Raw genomic sequence first — 21,854 nt, 5'->3', positions numbered from 1 at the left:
GTCCCCAGCGTCCAGCAGCGTCTCCCCCCAGCCCGGTGCTCACCTGAAAGCTCAGGTTCCTCTAAGAGGAGCTCGGGAGCCTGGGCCTCCTTCCCCCCCACAGAGAGCCCACTCCCCAGCGGGGAGACACCCAGGCCCCACGAGACCTTGCAGAGCGAGCGGGCCGAGCTCATGAGGGGTGGTCCCTTATGCTTTGCTGCCTGGAACCATCTCCCCTGCCCACAGCACACCCGTGGCCTCTGAGGACTCACCTCGACCCCAGGACACTGTGCGGGGGCCCACTGGGGGGGCGACAGGTGACCCAGGCGGCAGGAGGCCCCAGGGCTGTCTCCTCAAGAGAGGGGGAGCATGCTGCAGGGCTCCCCTGAGCTGATGGCAGAGGATCCCCAGCTTTCCAGAGCTGCCTCCTCCCTGCCAGTTTCCAAGCTGACTTCCTGACAACACAGCAGCGATCCGCCGCATCCTTTCAATAAATCCCTTTTGCTTTACTGGCCTGAGACTGTTGACCCACTTGCAACTGGAGAACCCCACTTCCTCCACCTGAGGAGCCCGTCCTCCCACCCCAGGCCTGAGCCCCGAGCCCCGGGCTGGCTGGCATGGAGGCCGTGCGCTTGCCCGTGGACGGGCCGGGCTGGAGGATCACCCGTGAGGGGCGCCGGGCCTGCACCCACCCCGAGAGCAAAGCCCCAGGGAGCGCCTCAGCACCCAGAGAGTAGCTGTGTCCCCTGCTTTCCGGGCTCAGGGGATCGCATTGCTGCCTGGTGAGCCTGTCATCTGCCTGAGCCAAACGGATGTCTCCAGCCTTAAAGAAAAGATTCAGCAACTCAGGAGAGGCCTGGCTCCCCGTGCACTGTGGACGCAGCCTTTAGCAAGCGGCCAGCCTGACGTGTTCCACAAAATGAAGCATTTCTGGGGCAAAAAAGCTATGCGAAAGCCATGTGCTATTTTCAAATGGCCCCACGCAGGGAGGTGACCCACCGGCGGAGGTCAGCCCGGCTACACCCACCCAACAAGAAAAATGAGGGCGCAAGGCAGCTTTCCCCCTGCCCCAGAGCTTAGAAAATGGCAAAACAACGGGTGGCTTTGAGGTGGGTGACAAGGCTTTGTGGAGCTTCCCAAAAAGCAGGAGGACGTGGTTGTTGTCAATTTCTGTTAATCACAATCAAATTTTAGAGGCTTGGTTTTGTCATGAAGTGGAACCATTTTCAGAGAGTTTATTTGGGAGCCACAGAAGCTTTTGCAAACCTTCTGATTAAACAACCTATTTTCCTAAAGTGGTTGGCTCACCAGACGCTTATTTTTAAATGATCTGAACACGTCCATGGCTTTGCTTGTACAAATTCCTTAGGATTTGCCAAAAATCCTCTGCCTTTAATGGCTTAAGTCAATTAACTGGCAGCATGGGCAAAAATTCCAAGCTGTTAATTTTGTGCTCTGTGGTCTTAAAATGTCCTGTTTCTCCTCAGATAAGACAATATTCTGCAGTCATTAAGCAGACCGCTACATTATGGGGTTGAATTCGAGCCAGACGCAAATATTTTAATGAAAAATTCCTCTTTCTGAGGCATCCTAAAAATACTTCTATTACTGCAGGGTTCTCCAGCCAGACGGCATAACTGATCTGACTTCCTGGGTCCAGAGAGTTCCACGGGGTCCCCAAAGTGGGGAGCTCACGAGGAAAACCCACGTACCTGTCAGAGCCACGGCGTTTGCAGACGAGTCCGCTGCCTCTCTCTGGGTCAGCAAATATGTGGGAGAACACCGAGCACCGGAGGACAGGGGTGAGGTGTTGCCTGATGCAGAGCCAGGTGTGGTTCCAGAAGCCCAGACAGACAGAAAGACACAAAGTCTGCTGGGAGGTATTGGGGGTCTCTGATGGAGACAGGGAGCCCCAGGAAGGGAGCTTTGTCCTCACATCAGGAGCCAGGCTGAGCCCCCTTTTACTGTCCCCCCAGCAGTGCCCACTCACCACCCCGTGCTGGGCCCTCCATGAGGCCCAGAGGCCACCTGCCCCTCTCGTGCTCCTGCAGCCACCAGCTCAGACTCCCTTGCAGGCCCCCAGGGACCCCCACTTCAGTCTTTTCCTCCCCATTTCTCCACTCACACTATCTCCACCCCCTGCTTTCTTCATCTCCTGTTCTTCAGCTAAATCCATCCCTGCCTCATGCTTCAGCTTGTGCTCCTCCTTCCCCAGGAAGCCCCCCGACAGCCCCAGCCAGCCTACCCTGTCCCTGGTCTCCCCCCAGCCCGGCAAGGCCCCACTCTGCAGTCCTTGCTCCTTAGTTGTTCCACGTGCCTCCCCCGTGCTAGATCAGACACCCCGCGAGAGGAAAAGCTTGTCTTGTCTTTTCCGTGCTGTTCACCAGTGCTGACCACGCAGTGACCCGCCAGCGGGTGGAGCACCAGCCCTGCCCTTGGGCTGCCAGGTGCCTGCGAGAGGGGCGGAGGCAGAAGCACGTGCACCTGCTCTGCAAACAGTAGGAGATGAGTCCGCGCAGGGACGCCACTGTCCACCCATCCCTTAGGTAAATGAAAAGCAGCTCCACTTAAAATTCACAGCCCTGGCATCTTAGTTTCCCAGCTGCTAAAACACACACGATTCCGTGGGTTGGCTTAGACAGCGGGGATTTATTGGCTCATGGCTTTGAGGCTGGGAAAGTCTAAAATTAAGATGTCAACAAGGCGAAACTTTATCCTCAAAGTCTATGACATTCCAGGGCTGGCTGCCGGTGATCCTTAGTCCTTGACTTTCCGTCACGTGGTGAAGCACCTGGCAGCTCCTTCTCCTTTCTCCTCCAGGTTCCATTGACGTCTACGTCTTGCTCGCTCCCGTGGCTTCTCCCTGTGGCCTTCTCCACAAGGCCTCTGGGAACAGGATTAAGACCCATCCTGATTGGGGTGGGTTGCACCCTAACTGGAGCCACCTCTTCAGAAGGCCCTTCCTACAAGGCCCACACCCACAGGGACGGGGTAAGGTGAAGGGCGTTTTCCTGGGGTGAACCCCTCCAGCTCCCGCACCTGATTTCCACCAGCCTGCCCTGAAACTGGACTGCGTCAGCATTGCATTTGGGGGCAACTTAGGTTTTTTGGATGAAAAAAATTGTACCTTGGGTCAGTCCCATCTTCCATTCGGAATTCCATCTGTGCTGGAAAGTTTTGTGCACTTAAAACATTAATTTTTGAAGTTTTACAAGTATCTACTTGCCTAAGTCTTGACCTGAAAACTTAGCCAGCTAGAGCTCACCCCCCGCAGCCCCGGGTGATGTCTGTGCCTCTTTTCCCGTATCATGTCCCCCGTGTCCTCTCTGTCTGACCAGCCCCTAATTCTGATTTTCTTTCATCATGTCAAGGACAATCACCACCAAATTTTGGTGTCTGAAATTTCTTTTGCTTTCGGAGGGAATCATAACCCAGCTCAGACTAAAATTGGAAATACACTGGAATCTCAGTGAGGCCAGGAGAGTCCCGGGGGCTATTAGCAGAGACTATTGGAAAACAGGGAGATGAATGGTGAGAGGAACACACAGTTAAACAAGGTCAAGATCTTTACCACCCCCGACGCCTGTTATCTGCTCTCTGATGGGTGGTTTTGCCAAACCTACCACTGGCCAGTTTGTCCACTGCCCTTTGTCACCTGCACCCATCTCGCCGGCCAACAGAGCCACTCGCCCCTGCCAGGGCTTAAGAAAGAGCCAGAGGGAGGAGGGCAAGATGGTGGCACAGAGAGGAGTGGAAGCTAAGTAGTCCCCCTGGAACAACCACAAAAAACCAGAAACAACTAGTAAATAATCCAGAATAACTGCAAGGGGACAAACGAGACCATCCACTCATCATACACCAACCTGAATTGGGAGGAATGCCCGAGAACACAGCATAAAATCTGAGGAAAGGGGTGGGGCCCTTTCCACTCAGAACCAGAGCCTGGGGGAACACGGCCATACCTCCTCATACCAGTCAAGAATTATAGGCTAACAGGCATCACCTGCTGGGCAGAAAAGCACAGTGACCTGAGGCATCAAAGGGTGGAGCAATTTTCTAAGACACACCCCCAGGGAAACCAGATACTGAATATTTCTTCCCTCTGGGACCTGAGCCTGTTCTGGTCTGGGAAAACCTGATTTGGATAACCAAGGAAACCATGCCTAGACAACAGAAAATTACAACCTACACTAAGAAAAACAAAGTTATGGCCCAAAGGAACAAACGTACACTTCAACTGAGATACAGGAATTTAAACAACTAATGCTAAATCAATTCAAAAAGTTTAGAGAAGATATTGCAAAAGAGATAGAGGCTGTAAAGGAAGCACTGGGCATGTATACGGCAGAAATCAAAAGTTCAAAAAAACAACTAGTAGAATCTATGGAAATGAAAGGCACAACACAAGAGATGAAAGACACAATGGAAACATACAACAGCAGATCTCAAGAGGCAGAAGAAAAACACTCAGAAACTGGAGAACAAAACACCTGAAAGCCTACACGCAAAGGAGCAGATGGAGAAAAGAATGAAAAAATATGAGCAACGTCTCCGGAAACTCAAGGATGAAACAAAGTACAATAATGTACGTATCATTGGTGTCCCAGAAGGAGAAGAGAAGGGAAAGGGGGCAGAAGCAATAATAGAGGAAATAATCAATGAAAATTTCCCATCTCTTATGAAAGACATAAAATTACAGATCCAAGAAGTGCAGCGTACTCCAAGCAGAAGAGATATGAATAGGCCTACGCCAAGATACTTAATAATCAGATTATCAAATGTCAAAGACAAAGAGAGAATCCTGAAAGCAGCAGGAGAAAAGCAATCCATGACATACAAAGGAAGCTTAATAAGACTATGTGCGGATCTCTCAGCAGAAACCATGGAGGCAAGAAGGAAGTGGTGTGATATATTTAAGATACTGAAAGAGAAAAACCGCCAACCAAGAATCCTGTATCCAGCAAAGCTGTCCTTCAAATATGAGGGAGAGCTCAAAATATTTTCTGACAAACAGACAATGAGAGACTTTGTGAACAAGACACCTGCCCTACAGGAAATACTAAAGGGAGCACTACAGGGTGATAGAAGACAGCACTGCGTGGTTTGGAACACAATTTTGGGAGACGGTAGCACAACAATGTAAGTACACTGAACAAAGGTAACTATGAATATGGTTGAGAGAGGAAGGTGGGGAGCATGTGAGACACCACAAGAAAGGAGGACAGATAAAGACTGGGACTGTGTAACTTGGTGAAATCTAGAGTATTCAACAATTGTGATAAAATGTACAAATATGTTCTTTTACGAGGGAGAACAAGCAAATGTCAACCTTGCAAGGTGTTAAAAATGGGGAGGCATTGGGGAAGGGATGCAATCAGCATAAACTAGAGACTGTAACTAATAGAATCATTGTATTATGCTTCCTTTAATGTAACAAAGGTGATATACCAAGGTGAATGCAGATAAAAGGGGGGGATAGGGGAGGCATGTTAGACACTTGACATTGGTGGTATTGTCTGATTCTTTATTCTACTTTGATTTAAGGTTATTTTTCCTTTTGCTGCTTCCTAGCTGTCATTTTATTTTCCTCTTCCTTTTGCCTCTCTACCTTCTTTGACTCTCCCTCCTGCCTTATGGAAGAAATGTAGATGCCCTTATATAGATAGTGGTGAAGGTGGTGAACACATAAATGTATGACCATGCAGAGAACCAACGATTATTTACTTGGGATGGAATGTATGGTGAGTGAACAAAACCATATTAAAAAAAAAAAAAATGGGTTGATGACAAAACCTCGAGGGCAATATACTGAGTGAAATAAGCCAGACACATAAGGACAATTATTGCAGGGTCTCACTGATAGGAACTAATTATAATATGCAAACTCATAGACATGAAATATAAGGTACCAAGATATAGGACGAGGCTTAAGAATGGGGAGTGGCTGCTTAGTATGAGCAGAATGTTCAATTAGGATGAACTTAAATGTTTGGAAATGAACAGGGGTGTTGGTAGCAAGATGTGAGAATAACTAACAGCGCCGAATGGTGTGTGAATGAGGTGGAAAGGGGAAGCTCAGAGTCATATATGTCACCAGAAGGAAAGCTGGAGGTCAAAAGATGGGAATGTATAAAACTGAATCCTATGGTGGGCAATGTCCATGATCAACTGTACAAATACTAGAAATCACTTCCATGAACCAGAACAAATGTATGGAATACAATTAGAAGTTAATAATAGCGGTGTCATATAGAGAAGAAATATATACCTATTGGAAACTATATACTACAGTTAGTAGTATTTCAACATTTTTTCATAAACAGTAACAAATGTACTATATCAATACTATGAGTCAACAATTGAGGGGGGTTGGTTAGGGATAGGGGAGGATTAGAGTTTCCTTTTCTTTTCTTTTCTTTTTTTTTTTTTTTCATCTTTCACTTTATTTCTTGTCTGGAGTAACGAAAAGTTTCTAAAAATTGAACAAAAATTAAGTGTGATGGATGCACAGCTGTATGAGGGTACCCAGGGGCAAGTGGTTGTACACTTTGGATCTTTGGATAATTGTATGGTATCTGAACAATCTCAATAAAAATGAAAAAAAAAAAAAAAAAAAAAAAAGGAAAGAAAGAGCCAGAGCAGGAGGAGGCGGCTGAGCCAAGGCAAAGACATTGCAGAAAGCTGGGGACCAAGGATGAGCCGTCCATGCTGGTGGTGTCCCCACAGGCACAGCCTTGGAAGGCTCTCGTCCCGGTTGATGCAGCTCCAGGGGCAGAACCTCCGCACTGGACGCTGTCGAGATCCTGGGGCCATGCCCGCACTCCCTTGTGCATGCTCATCACAAAAATTACCCATTAACATGTCTGTAAATCAAAATGCACCTACGTATTAATTTCTGTTTTCTGGAGTCTGTTGCGCTCTTACTTTCTGTCCTTGGCTTCTAACCTGGTGAGCCCGTTCCCTTAGGGGTTCAGAGAGACGCCAGTGGGGGTTCACAAGCGGTTTTCAATATTTCAGAATGCCCAGCAGAAAATTGTTTAATTTTCCTTATCAAACTGTGCAAGTTTCTTTGCTTTTGGCTGGAATAATATCTGCCAGGGGCGGTCAGAGGGGTTGACCCAAACAGATCAGCACAGCACGGATGGGGCCCCGGAGGGAGGTCGCCTGGATTCACCCTGAGGACCCCCTTTACTGGCCGAGTGACCTGGGCAGGTACTTAACGATGCTGAGCTCAGTTTCCCCGTCTGTGAAATGTGGATATTTACCATGCTCTGGAAATGGGAGCTATCATTATTATGTTATTATTATTTTACCCAGTTCTTAGAAAAATAGTAGAAAGGAAAGATAAGTATTACTTAGCCATTCAATCAGCAAATATCCATTGAGCCCTTACAATGTATTTCCAGGTGCATGTGGGGTATCCGTGAGCAAAGCCAGACAAACTGCCCCTCCCCCCAACGGTGGAGTTGATATTTGAGTGAGGGGGAGCCAGACGTTCAGCAACAAACATAATTATGAAGTATATTTTATAGTATGTTCAGAGGTGGTAAGTTTAGCTGAAACAGAAGAGATCAGACAGGGTAAAGGGGGTTCATGGGGCAAAGTGGAGGCCAGTTGCCATTTTAATGAGAAAGGTCAATGAAAAGATGGCCTTTCCTCAAAAGCTTGAGGGTGTTAACTGTGCAGTTATCTGGGGAAAGATAAAATAAAATTTGTCAAATAGTCCCAAAATACGGATTTCAAAGGGAGGGAAAAAGTAAAAGTGGCTCTTCAGAGACAGCTTGATTTGTACAACAAACACTCTGCGAGTTTCTTAATGATCTGAGGTCCCGGCAGTCCCCTGGGGAAGCTACCTGACCCTCCAGAAAGAAAGCAAACCCAGTAGGGCCAGTGTAGATTGTGGGTCGAGATTGGGGCTCCACAAACTGTAGACAGCAGGTAAAATCCAGGCCACTGCCAGTGTTGTGTTTGTTGGTTTTAAACTTTGAGCTGTGATTTACAGTTCATACAGGTCACCTGTTTCAATATACAGTTCAGTGGTTTTGAGACATTTGCAGAGCAGTGAAGCCATCACCATATTCCACACACTGATCAGAATGGCTAAAATGAAAAATAGTGGCAACACCAAATGCTGGTAAGGATGTGGAAAAACCGGATGCCTCATAAATGCTGGCTATCCCACGAAACAGAAACCTGTAACCAACTGTTCATGGCAGCTTTATTGGTTATCATCCGAAATGGAAACAACCAAAAGATCCCTCTTGGGCAAATGGTTACATAAACCATAGTGTGTCCATTTGATGGAATACTACGCAGCAATGGAAAGGAACAAATACTGGCAGTCACAGAGACTTGGATGGATCTCAGGGGCATTATGCTGAGTGCAAAAAGCCAATCTCAAAAGATCACATTCTGTATGATTCCATTTATATAACATTCTCGTCATGGCATTTATAGGGATGGAGAACAGGCTGGTGATTGCCAGGGCTTAGGGATGGGAGGGGGGTGTGAGAATAAAAGGTGGCAGGAGAGGATCTTGGTGATAGTGCAATGCTAAATTGCACAACCACTTTGTAAAATAGTTTGGCAGTTTCATAAAAAGTTTAATATATACCTACCATATTCCACTGTAGTATTTACCCAAGAGAAATGAAAGCACATGTCCATACAAAGACATACAAACGCCCATCACAGCTTTATTTGTAATTGCCTGAGTTGGAAAGAACCCTTATGTCCCTCAGTAGGTGAATTGATAAGCAAATCGTGGTCTGGTCATACAATGGAATAAAAAGGATAAACTGTACATGCAACTCGTGGATGAATCTCAAAATAATTAAACTGAGCAAAAGAAGCCAATGAAATCAAGTGATTGCATCTGATCTAAATTTCTAGGAAATGCAAATTAATCTAAAGAGACAGAAAGCAGGTCCTAGGTGGGGACAGCGGGCAGGAGCACAGAGTCGTGGGCAGGAGGAAGCTGTCACCAAGGGCAGGAGAAAACTCTTGAGAGTGATGGATAGATGTCCATTATTCTCACTGTATCAAACTATACACTTTAAATATGTACAGTTTATTGTAGGCCGATTATACTGCAGGAAAGCTGTTACATATTGAAAAGAAAATGTATTCATGGATTGTATGTGCAATCATAAAACAAAAAATCAACCCTTTTAGGGGAGAGCTGATGCTGGGCCAGGGTTCGGGGTGGGGACCCCACACAGGCTGCCGCCCCATCCTTCCCCACACACACCTGGTTCTCTAACCCTGTCGTCGCTGCTGAATCGTAAGCTTGGGGCGATGGGTGCATTGCAGCTCAGGCCAACCCTGATCTCCGTTCCTCTCGCAGAGTGGAAACCCGCGGCCCGGCCTCGGGGACGGCGCTGCGCTCTCGGAACCCCGCCTGGGCGCCCAGCCCTGCGCCCTCGGCCTGGGCCTCCCCTCCCTGCACCCTGGGGCCCGTCCCGGGGCTCCCCCTGCGCCCCTCTGGCCCCGACTCCAAGGTTTCCGGCTCCCGGCGCCTCTGTCCCCGCCGCCGCCTCTGCGCACCCGGGTTTGTGACCGTGGGAAGGGGCGCGGGGAAAGACTGGAAGGGGGGACCGTCGGCGCCCCCTGCCCGGCGGGACGCGGACGCAGACCCGGGCCCCTGCGCCAGGAGCCTCTCGGCGGAGACCTGGGCCCCGCTGGCGGCCTGCGGCGCCCTCCTGCTGCCGTGAGCCCCTCTGGCCCCTCCGGCGGGCGCGCGGGGGCGGGGGGAGCCGGCGGATCCGCGCCCGGGACCCGCGAGGGCTGCAGGAGGCGGCCTCCCCGGTGGGTGCAGCGGCGCCGCCCGGCCTGCGCGTTTCCCGCCCCGAAGGAGGAGGAGGAAGCGCAGGGTCTGGGGAGACCCCACCCCGGGGAGGGGGCAGCCGGGACCAGGCTGGGAACCGCAGGGGCCACAGGGAGGAGCAGGCCTCGGGCCGGGCTTCCAGGAGCTGGCAGAACCATCGCAGCGCCACCGTGGAGATCAGACTTTCCCAGAGAAAACTCAGAGCAAGTCCCAGACGCTGGGTGTCTCCCAGGTCAGGTAGCAGGTGTAGACTCTGGCAACTCCCGGGCCAGGTAGCAGGTGTAGACTCCGGCAACTCCCGGGCCAGGTACCAGGTGTAAACTCTGGGCGACGCCCGGGCCAGGTAACAGGTGTAGATGCTGGGCGACTCCCGGGCCAGATAACAGGTGTAGACGCTGGGCGACTCCCGGGCCAGGTAACAGGTGTAGATGCTGGGCGACTCCCGGGCCAGGTAGCAGGTGTAGACGCTGGGCGTCTCCCGGGCCAGGAAACAGGTGTAGACGCTGGGCGACACCCGGGCCAGGTAACAGGTGTAGACGCTGGGCGACGCCCGGGCCGTGTAACAGGTGTAGACGCTGGGCGACGCCCGGGCCGGGTAACAGGTGTAGACCCTGGCGACTCCCGGGCCAGGTAGCAGGTGTAGACGCTGGGTGACTCCCGGGCCAGGTAGCAGGTGTAGACGCTGGGCGACGCCCGGGCCAGGTAGCAGGTGTAGATGCTGGGCGACTCCCGGGCCAGGTAGCAGGTGTAGACGCTGGGCAACTCCCGGGCCAGCTAGCAGGTATAGACACAGGTGCATGAGATGAGAGGGTGCAGCAGCGCGGGGTTGGGGTGCAGGCTGGCTCTCGTCCCTCTGCAGAGGTGAGGGAGAAACCGCTGCCTTTGTTTTAAACGCTCCGAGGAAGCAGGACTCAGGACAGGCAGGAGGGTGGGGGGAGGCTTAGGGAGGGGGGAGTGTCCACGTATCATGAGACGGGGGGAAGGGGCCTTTGGGGGACAGACCTGGTGATGGTGGGAAGGGGGCGAAGCAAGGGTCTCTGGTCACTGGGGATAAGGCGGGAGTGGCCACGCAGCGTCCCCTGTCAGTGAGGAGTCACGAGGAGGGGGCTCCTGCCTGCGGTGGCCCCAAGGACGGGCGTAGGTGAAGCCTCCGGGTAGGCAAGTTCACAGAGACAGAAGGTGGACTAGAAGTTTCCGGGGAACGTGGGGTGGGGGCTGCTGCTTAATGGGACAGAGTTTCTGTCTGGGGGGATGGAAGAGATTTGGAAATAGAAAGTGGTGGTGGTACTTTGTGAATGTACTTAATGGAATTCTGCACCCACAAATGGTCAAAAGGGCAAATTTTATGTTCTATGTCTATTACCAGAAATTTAAAAACATTGCTTCTCCTGAGGGTAACCACTGTACAGACATCTGTGGGTTGCATTGATCTTTGCTTGAATAAAATGGGAACAATTTGGTAACAGCAAGCTTTACGGATCTTAGGAAATATCCCTGAGCTCCTTGACCTGATGTGTGTGTTTATTGAGGAGCTACTATATGCTGGGACAGAGAAATGAAGAGGACAGGAGCAGCAGCTGTCAGGGGACTTATCAGGGGAGCAGACAGACACACCAGGGTTGGTACAGAACAGGGGTCAGGAATGGAGAGATGCGTGGAGATTAGTTCCCTGGTGCCACCGGAACAAAGAACCACAAACTGGGTGGTTTAAAACAAGACACTTTTATTCTCTCACAGTCCTGGAAGCCAAAATCGGGGTGTGGCAGGGCTGGGCCCCTCTGATCCCTGGAGGAGGGACCCTCCAGCTCTCCCATTTCTGGGGGCTGCCGGCCGCCCTGTTGCTCCGTGACTGGCAGCTGCAGCTCTGCCAGCTCTGCCTCGGTCGCTGTGTGGCCTTCTCCCCTGGTCCGTGTCTGTCCCATCTGCCTCTTCTCGTGAGGACGCCCCTCATGGGGTCAGGCCCCGTCATCTTAACTAGTCACATCTGCAGATCAGGCCGCATGCCCGGGTCAGGGGTCAGGAGGTGAACACATCCTTTGGGGGGCACAGTTCCCCCTAACAGGGCTAAGACAGGCACCTGCACGTGAGCCGTGCTCCCAACAGGGACTGGAGGTTCAGGGGCTTTGGGAGTCCTGGGAGGATGTGCGTTAAGTTGCTCTAAGGGGCTGACGGAGGACCCCACACTCCAGCTTTCAGAAGCCGGCTCGGGGAGCAGCCGTGTCCCAGAGTCCGAATGGCGCAGGTGTCCGTTTCCGTTCCTTGTGGAGCGTTTGCTCTGCTGGAAGCCGCCCTCCCGCCCGGCTCGCCCCCCCCCCCCACCCCAGCCTCTCCACCACATTCCCCCTCGTTCGAGAAAAGGACACAGATGCCAAGAGCTGAGTCACTGACCCAGGCCGCTGGGTGGGCGGCCGTAGACTTTCCCACCACATCCTCTAGTCTAGGATGGAGACTGAGGCACCCAGCCCTGTCCACGCCCCGCACACAGCCGGTCCACCATTAAATGGGAAAAAACTTGGTGACTGGTCTCAGCATTGTTCTTAGGAAAAGGAGGCATTAGACTTCCTCTTCTCGTGAGGACACCACCTCACTGTGTCAGGCCCAGGGAGCCCCCAGAAGCTGGGAGAGCAGGACGGTCCCTCCTCCAGGTATGAGAGGGGCCCAGCCCTGCCACACCCCGATTTTGGTTTCCAGAATCACTGCATGGATTTCCACAGTTTGAGCGGAGTGCAGTTTATTTGCCCAGCCTCCAATAAACGGGCATTTAGGTTGTTTTATGCTATTGGCGATCCCAATGAAGGTTACGAGGAAAATCACTACATTCCTGGGTGCACGTTACCCTTCCCCCAGGTGCCCCCCCAATAACATCTTACACACCTATAGTCCCATATTGAGACCAGGAATTTGACATTGGCACAGTGTGTGTGGTTCCATGTCATTTTATCCTACGTGTAGGTGTTGTAATCACCACCACAATCAAGAAACAGAACTGTCCCACTGCCACCCCTTCAAGCCACACCAAACTTCAAGCCAACCTGCCCTCAACATCCCTAACCCCAGCCACCCCCAAGCTCTGTAATTTTGTCATTTTGAGAATGTCATAGAAATGGGGTCACACAGTGTGCAGACTTTTGAGATTGGCTCTTCTCGCTCAGCATAACGCCCTTGAGATCCTTCCAAGCTGTCGTGCGGATCAACAGTCTGCTCCTTGTCATGGCGGAGTGGCATCTCCACGGCCTGCAGGTTAGCTCTGTTCAATTACCCCTGCACCTACGAGGGGTGGTGCGGCTCTTCCCAGATTTTGGCTGTTGCAGATGGAGCTGCTATGAACAGTCGTGTGCGGGTTTTTGTGAGAACCCAAGTCTTCATTTCGCTGGATATTGCCCAGGGCTGCGTTGTTGGGTCCTGCGGTTGAGTGTGGGTTCAGCTTCTAAGAAACTGCCAAACTGATTTTGAGAGTGGCTTTGCCGTTTTACATCCCCACTGCCAGTGCCTGGAAGATCCAGCCTGTCTGCATCCTCCCCAGCATATGGTGTGTCCGTCGTTTTTGTTGTTGTAAACTGGTGACTCGTTTGTCCGCTTTTTATTTTTTTAGCCATTCTGACAGGTGTCTTTGCCTTTTCCCAATGGCTAATGATGTTGAACAGCTTTCGAGAGCTTTGGTAAAATGTCTCCATGGTTTTGGCCCCTTTCCTAATTGGATCATTTGGTTTTACTGTGCTATTGAGTTGGAGAGTTCTTTATATAATCTAGACAAGAATGCTTTGTCAGGTTTGTGGTTTGCTAATATTTTCTCCTAGTCTGCAGCTTGTCTTTTCATCCTCTTTGCAGGGTCTCTCACGGAGCAAACATTTTTTAATTTAGGAGAAGTCTAATTTGTTGATTTTTTTAGAAAAACAAATGGTGCATTTGGTGTCAGAACTCTTCAACAAGCCCTTGTTCCCAAATATTTTCTCCCATGCTATCTTCTAAAAGCTTTATAGTTTTACATCTACACTTAAGTCTATAATCCATTCTGAGTTAGTATCTGTGCCAGTGTAAGATTTAGGTAGAATTTCATTCGTTTGCCTGGGACTATCCACTTGCTCCAGCACAAGTTGTTGAAAAGACTATCCTCCTTCCATTTATAATTGCATTTGTACTTTTGTCAAAAACTGTGCCATTTCTGGGTTCTTGATGTGATGCCATTAATCTACACAGCTATCTATTTGCAATTTCACAGTCCTGATTCTTGTAGCTATACAATAAATCTTGACATCAGATTTAGTAATAATAAATAATCCCACTTTATTATTGTTTTTCAGAGTTTTAACAATTCTAGTTATTTTACTTTGCCCTATAAATTTTAGAATAATCTCATCTATATCTCAAAACAAAAAAAAAGCTTGCTGGGATTTTTATAGGAAATGCCTTAAACCTGTGTATCAATTTGGGTAGAACTGACACCTTTGCTATGTTGAGTTTTCCAATCCATGAAAATTGAATATCCCTCCATTTATTAAGATCTTTAATTTCTTTCCCTAGTGTTTTGAAGTTTTTGGCATATAAGTTATGTGCACATTTTGTTAGATTTTCACCTAAGTAATTCTTTTTTTTTTTTTTTTGAGCAAGTGTAAATGGTATGGTAATTTAAATTTCAGTTTCCACGTGCTCATGTTTAGGATACGGAAAAAATAATTTTTATTTGTTCATCTTGTACACTGTAAACTTGCTGAGCTCTTTTAGGAGTCCTAGGAGTGTTTTTGTAGCTCTCTTGAGATTCTGTGGGTAGATTGCCATGTCGTGTGCACACAGGAACTGTTTTACTTCTTCATTTCTGTTTCATGTGCTTTTCATTTCCTTTTCTGGCCTTTTTGCACGGCCTGGGCCTTCCAGGGTTGTGGTGAGGAGGGTGCAGGGAGGGGACCTCGTTGTCTTGTTCCCGGCCACACACAGGCACGTGGAGAGGACAGCTGGCCAGAGACGCACCGTCGCCGTCACTGGTTTCACTGATGGCAATAGCCACCCTCTCTCCGGATGCTCCTGCCTTTCCTCATTCAAACCCTACTCGTCGCTCAGCAGCCATGTGACACGCAGCCATTTCCACAAATCCTTCTGCAATTACTCCCTGCAAAAGGAGGAATGAGCCAGATGGTTGGAAGAGGTGTTCTGGCTCAGCTGACTGTTAACTAGCCTTTAAATAGATTCAGCCTAGAGCTGTGTTCCCAGATACAGCCGCCCTAACTACATGTGGCTGTTTACATTCTGACTAATTAAAATTAAAAATCCCTTTCCCCAGTCACGCTGGCCACACTGCAAGTGCCCCGTAGCCCCGTGTAGCCATGGCTGCCATACTGGGGGGCACAGATGACAGAACGTTTTCATCGTTGCAGAAAGTTCTGTTGAAGGAGCACCTTCGTCTACATCCTCTCTTCCCGTCACAGGTATGGAATTTGGCCGTATGGTTTTTTTAAGAAACTGGATATTCCTGGACCCAGACCCCTGCCGTTCTTTGGGACGTTTTTGGAATATCGCAAGGTGGGTGTGTTTCAGAGTCATTTTTCCCCAGTGCTTGGGATTTCTTGTCCTGTTCAACCAATTCTAATTCTGTTGTCTTCAGTCTTGAACCCCTTGAAATTCCTGGGTGGCGTGAGGAAGGCAGGGGGCATAGAAGGCTCTAACCCGACCCAACCCAAGGTTGGGAGCCCTCACAGTTGCTACCTCCATAGGCAAAAAAAAAAAAAAAAAATTTGGCCAACTGAAGGTGGAAATAACAGTGTTTTACAAGCCCCTGGCCCAGATGGAATCCCAACGTGGAATTCTTTTTAAATTTCCTGAGAGCAACCTCTATCCCCTGCGCTCTGGGGAGGTGACATTTCATTCGCATCCACCAAAGCTCAGCCAGTGCCTGGAGGAACAGCCAGTAGCTTGGTGATTGTTTCTACAGTAAATCCATCCACTGAAGCTAAGGTCCATGTCTTGGACTAATCTAGAAATGCAGATGCAAACCAGGGCTAATTTTCCAGGTTGAGAAGTGGCTGAGTGCCACCCAGCCATGTGGAGCTGACACCTGACCTTCAGGACTTTCTCTCCCCGGGCCTGGGTGGGGATAGTCAATACTAACATAACAAATCACCTCGGTGCCACTTTGGAGCACGGTGGACTGGGGGATGGAGAAGAGCCTCTACGTGCCTGGGCAGCAATGAAACAGCAGCTTACGTGCAACCTATCTAAGAGGACTTTCTTCTTTTGCAGGGTCTTTTGCAATTTGACCTGGAATGTTTTAGGAAGTACGGAAAAACATGGGGGTAAGGCTCTCATATCTTAGTCCCCTCCCTCCACAGCGGCAAGAGGAGGCCAGAGGGGTTCTCCTTCTCTGACCAGTACCAAGTCCAGGCCCCTCAGCTGGTCTTTGCTGCCAAGCACCCTGCCTGCCCCTTCAAAACCAGTCTTCCTTAGCCAGTGGGTTGAGAGGCACTTGCATGGCCTAGTCACCTTGAAAATTAAGCAGCCAGTATTTGGGCCACAGCTGCGTGTAGGGCCCTGAATCAGGCACAAGGTAAGGATTCATCCCGCTGGAAGTGGGTAATATCTGAGTGGGGTCTTGACGTATGTGAAGGAGTGAGCAGAAGTTGGCCAAATAGGAGAGTCTTAAAATCCAGCGAGGAGGATGTCGATTGTGCAAGCTCAACACTCCGAGGCAGGCTGTGGAGGTCACCGAGGGAGCTGGGAGAGCAGTTGTCCCAGGCGTTCTCCGGAAAGCAGTGACCGCCACGAGGGAGAGGCAGGAGCTGGGGCTGGCAGCTGAGACGACCCCTTCTCCTGTAGCATTAGGAAGGTCGGTTTCCTCTTTAAATATGGTTCCAAGTCAGAGCCGCCAACGAGCCCGCATTTTACGTGCTGGGCTATTACTCCCAGAGTTTTCAGTTTCTCCCTTCTTCCTTGTCAGGAATAAAACAAAACAAAATTTAATGCTGCAAAGTCTGAGCACCAGGATGGATGTAAAAGACAGGCAAGCAGACACCACAGTCACTGTGTTGATACCAGTTTTGTACAGCTTAACCCAAATGGGTCTTGAAATTCACATTTTAAAAAATCAATTCTTGGCAAATAAATTTTTAAAAGTCAGAAATGCCAAGATTTCAAAACCAGAAATAGCTCCACCCTCCGTCTCAGTCCTCGTTCATTCACTGGACCGTCTTGGGCTTCTTCTGCCGGTCAAGCCCACTGGCGGGCACTGGGGATGCCAAGCCTTATAAGACACCCCCTGTCAGTTCAACAGATCGGGCAGATTCAACCCTGGGGCCGGGCAAGGCCTAGATACCAGGTTTTAAGGGAATCCAGAGTAAAGCTGGAAGGCTACAAAGAAAACGTGGTATCTGAGCGGAGTCTGGAAGGATAATTAGGAGATGGTCATATACAGAAGGAGGAAACCCATTTCACACATGCAAGTGTGACTAAAAATATGAGAGAGTCACAATTCCAAATGCTGGTGAGGCCGTGAAGCAACCGGAACCCTCCTGGTGGCAGGCAGGAGCTCAGTTGAAGAATGGTTTGGCAGTTTCTTATAAAGCTAAGCACACATTTACCCCACAGCCCAGCAATTCCATACCCAAGAGAAAGGAAAACATGCCACAAAAAGACATGTACAGAAATCTTCCTAGCAGCCTTATTCATAATCAAAATGTTCACAAACAGAAATTAATAAACAATTAGCGGTCTCTCCATGCAATGGCACGCTATCAGCAATAAGAGGAAACAAATGCTTGTTCTCGAATCTCCCAAACATGGTGTTGTACACAGGAAGCCAGGCATGAAAGAATAGGTGTGATAGGATATTGTTCATATGAAGGCCAAGGACAAAAACTTAACTGTGGTGATGAAAATCAACAAGCAGTTGGGGGGGTGGGAAATGACTGTAACTGTCCAGCAGAAGTGCTCTCTATCTTATTTTGGTCGGTAGTAAACACAATTGTCAAAACTCATCAGTCCAGACTCTTAAGCATCCATGTCCCAAAGCAGAATGAGGCAGAAAGCTCCTGGAATATTCTGGATATTCCAGAATATTAAAGAGTTCAACAAGGCTGGAGTACAGGATCCCTGATAAAAAGCTGGAGAAGTAGGCGGGAGCCAGGCAGGAAAATAAATCGTGTTAGGCTGTGTGTTAGGGTTCTTCAGAGAAACAGAACTGACAGGATTTATACAGAGATGTATTACAGGAATTGGCTCATGCAGCCATAGGGATTGATAAATCCAAATCATATAAGGCAGGCCACAGGCTGGAAACTTTGATGAAGGTGAGATTGGATTCCCCAGAAAAAGCTGCCTGGCTGAAGTAGAAGCAGGAATTCTTTCTGCCTTCTGAAATCCTCAGTTCTGGCTGTAAAACCAACCAACTGATTGGACGAGGAGACTCCCCTCATTGCTGATGGCAATCTCCTTTGTTGATTGTAGATGCGGTCAGCTGTAGACGCAATCAACTGACTATGGATGCAAATCCATCTATGAAAAACCCTCATGTAACAATCAGGCCAGTTCTTTCTTGACCAAACACTGGACACCATAACTCAGCCAAGTTGACACGTGAAATTAATTATCACGGGCTATATCCTTGAAATTAAATACTCAGATGTTTGATTTATACCAGAAGGGGGGAATTAGTGTGTGTTTGCAGGGGAGGGGTTGCTTAATAATGAAGTTCTTATTTCTTAATGAAGGCCAAGCTTGCTAAGTCAGAAAACTGGGGCTTAGGAAAGGTGTTTCAAGCTGCTGTGTACTGTCTTTTCTTGTCTGGGGTCCCGGTACCTGTGATAGCATCTACGATGGCAGACAGCCCATCCTCGTCGTCCTGGGCCCCGTCCTCATCAAGGTGGTCCTGGTGAAGGAGTTTTACACCGTTTTCACCAACCGATGGGTAGGATCCAACCCAAAGTGGCAGCTTAATGTTCATGTTCTCGTCAGGAGGCGAATTAAAGTTGGGCTTTCTGCCCTGACTCCTTCCTGCCCCCCACTCTAAACCCGAGATGGGGATGCATTGTCAGCTTGTATGTTTGAAGCCCTCTTCCACATTCGTAGTTTCATTTCCTCTCCTGATGGCTTTGCAAAATATGGGTTGCCTCTTTAAAATCATGCCAGTCTCTAAGAGGCTGGGCAGTTGCCTATGCATTGGCAGCAATTTTTGGAAAATAAAGGCAAGTTATTATGGAAATGGCTATATCCAATGGTGGCGTCCCAAGCGGTTATTTATCCTTTTGCTGAAGTTAAAACAGCCATATGTCCAGGCAGCCAGGAACTGAGCCGTCGGGGTGGCTGCAGGCCCTTGCCAACTGGCAGCCCCCCACGCAGGGGATTTAAGGGCTCCTGGGTAGACCCTGAGCTAATGTCTCCCCTACGTCTACCCATCGTGATAACTAAAATTCCACCATTAGAGAGCAATTCTTTGGTGTCTTTCAGGCCAAGATCAAGTTTTATTCATTTTATAATCCCCCTTCTTCCTTCCCTTAACACAGTCAGAAAACATCAAACCATTTCCAAACATGCTGCACACCGATTTGTTTTCTGGAATGTTCCTCCCCTCCCCTCCCTCTATTTATTTACCTCAGACCTGATTTGTGGTCCCAGGTTTGCCTCAACCTGGCCTGTGACCCTAGAAACCCACAGTCTCTTCAGGGACCTGAGTTTCTTCACCTTGCAGAGAAGCGAGTGGAGGAGGTGGTGGGGTCGCCTGAGCGCAGCAGTGTTTCCGCAGGGGGTGACGTGAGGCTGAGACGCGACCCTCAGGAGCTCTCAGGCCTCGCTATCCTCCCGGCTTCACTCCCGGCGAAGAACTGGACTGGCCGGTTCTGCCAAGAGACGGGTTTGGGACCCCGTACCCCGATGGCGCAGTCACCGCAGCCCCACAGCCAGTGTTCTCGGGGCGGCTCTTAGCACGCCACCCCGGACCCACCACGCGCGGCCGCCGAGGCTTTGCGCTTCTGAGCGTCGTGAGAAGGTTCCGCTCACACAGGATCTGGTGCCATTTGTTCTCCCACTTTTTGGGCAAAGCTTCTAACCCTCCCTCGGAGAAACTCCATGCTCTGTTCTCTAAGCCAAGCCTCTTTGCTTGCACTTAGTCCACTTTCGGACTTCGGTTTGAACGGAGGTTTGGAATCGGGCCTCACCACTGCTGAGGACGAGAAGTGGAAATGGATCAGAACTGTCGTCTCCCCAACCGTCACCAGCGGGGAGCTCAAGGAGGTAGCGTTGGCTGCCCCAGGGCAGGCCGGAGGGGCGCGGGCCGGGGGCTGCAGCCAGGGCCGGGGCCTCAGCAGGAAACCTCGGGAGGCGACGAGCGGGAACGGTGTCAGGGTCTTGGGCTCGGGGCTCTGCCCATCCTCCGTCCTCAGGTTCCTTCCTCCTTCTCTCTCTGCTTTTACCACTCCCCTTTCCTTCCCTCCTGTCCTCTCTTCCTTCTGCCTTTTCTTCCTCTCCCTGTCTCAGTCTGCCAGGGCTGCTGTAACAAACATCCCCGGCTGGTCAGCAAAAACAGCGGGAATTTGTCTCACAGTGTTGGAGAAAAGGGAAGTGCTTTCTCCGGAGTCTGCAGCACCTTGGGGGTGGCTGGCCATCCGTCCCTCTGTCCATCTGTCCATCCCTCCATCTCCCTCCCACATCTCCTGCTCTGTCCACGTTTCCTCTGCTTAGGAGGATCCTGTCATAACGGGTCAAGGCGTCCCTGACCAGTGACCTTCATGTAACATCAGCAGAGACTCTGTTTACCAGCGGGGTCTCGGCCACCGGGCCAGGGGTCGGGTCTTGGATGTGCCTTTGTGGGGGCGTGATTCCATCCAGAATGCCTGCCCCCTTCCCGCTCCCCCTTCCCCCTTCCCGCTCCCCCTTCCCCCTTCTACCTCTCTCCCTTTTTCCTGTCCTTACTTCGGTACTAAGCAGATTTCCCACGCACCAGTCCTTGAGAGACGCACGGTGTCACCCGAGCACCCCACCCCACACCCTAGCGTCCCTGTGTCAACGGCGTCTCGTGGCGCAGAAGGAAAGGAACCCAGCCTGGGAGCGTCTAACAAAGGGGACCCCTGGGCTCGGGCCCAAGGAGCTCCCTGAGAATGACCCACTCCTCCCCTTCTGGTTTCTCACAGCTGGGGAGGCTAAATACTGATTCCAAATTTCCCTTTTGGACAAACAATTCTTACATTGTAGGTGGATTTGAGCAGCGTCGTTACGGCACTAATGGTTTAGCTGGACCGAAATCAGTATCTGTAAGAAGTGGGGGCAGGGGACATAGGTGGACAGGATTCAGATTTCCAAATACAGTGGAGGCGTTTTCTCTCCTTGCCTCTTTTCTCCCATCTGTCCCCAGGGCCCGGGAAAGGACACCTCGAGCATCACACACGTGGGTGCAGGTGGCACGGGGGACCCCACGCAGGGCTTTCCTGCCTCCTCGTCTGGAGCCGGGAGAGCAGAGCCCCTCCGGAGCCCCTGGGACGAGGTCCCTGTGCTGGGCTGTAGACCCCACAGGAGGCGCCTGGGGGAGCAGCTCTTTTGTGGGGGGTGAATCTCAGGCAGGGGCTTGGGGAGATGAGCCCTGAAACCTGGTGGGGTCGGGGAGGGGGTCGCAGGGCCTTCTTCAGGGGAGCAGGCGGGGGCGGGAGGGACGGGTAACACTTTCCTGTGCAAACCTGTCCCGGCAGAGAGAAACGTGGAGCCCCCAGCTCCACCATCAGCGTGGCTGCACCAGCCCCGAGTAAACGGCTTCTTGAAGGAAGGCACTGGGTTTGTTCTGTCCCATGGTTTCATCAGCCAGAAACGAACTCAAACCCAGGTTTTGTGTCTGCACTTGCTGTACAGGCAAAAGGGGCCAGACGGTAGCAGCATAAATTTGTAACCGGATTTAAAAAACAAGAGAAGCCTATCCAGCGATGAGCTGAAGGCAGCCTGTGCGGTTTTGAGGGTTAGATTGTGGGGCTCTCATCGCAAGACCGGGGGCTTCAAACACAGCCCCGGATTGTGCCGTGGGCGAACATACAACCTCGGCGCTGGGATAAGAGGTCTTGGCCCAGTGCGGGGCTTTTTCCCCTTG

The 21,854-nt window shown here is 50.5% G+C and overlaps 1 protein-coding gene across 1 annotated transcript in view; it reads left to right on the top strand.

Annotated features, from left to right (window-relative positions):
- Positions 1-5,111: 5,111 nt before the first annotated feature.
- LOC119517188 (cytochrome P450 3A4-like) overlaps positions 5,112-21,854 on the top strand; it is a 29,122-nt gene continuing 12,379 nt past the window's right edge. Inside the window, 5 exon segments of the mRNA XM_037813757.1 lie at positions 5,112-5,118; positions 15,226-15,319; positions 16,037-16,089; positions 18,596-18,712; positions 19,894-20,017. Of these exon segments, the coding sequence (XP_037669685.1) occupies positions 5,117-5,118; positions 15,226-15,319; positions 16,037-16,089; positions 18,596-18,712; positions 19,894-20,017 (390 nt within the window). The 5' untranslated portion in view covers positions 5,112-5,116.

This window comes from Choloepus didactylus, chromosome 21 (assembly GCF_015220235.1).
Source record: "Choloepus didactylus isolate mChoDid1 chromosome 21, mChoDid1.pri, whole genome shotgun sequence".
NCBI classification, from domain to species: Eukaryota; Metazoa; Chordata; class Mammalia; order Pilosa; family Megalonychidae; genus Choloepus; species Choloepus didactylus.
Note: the sequence above shows the minus strand (reverse complement) of the source record. Positions and strands in the feature narration are given on the sequence as shown.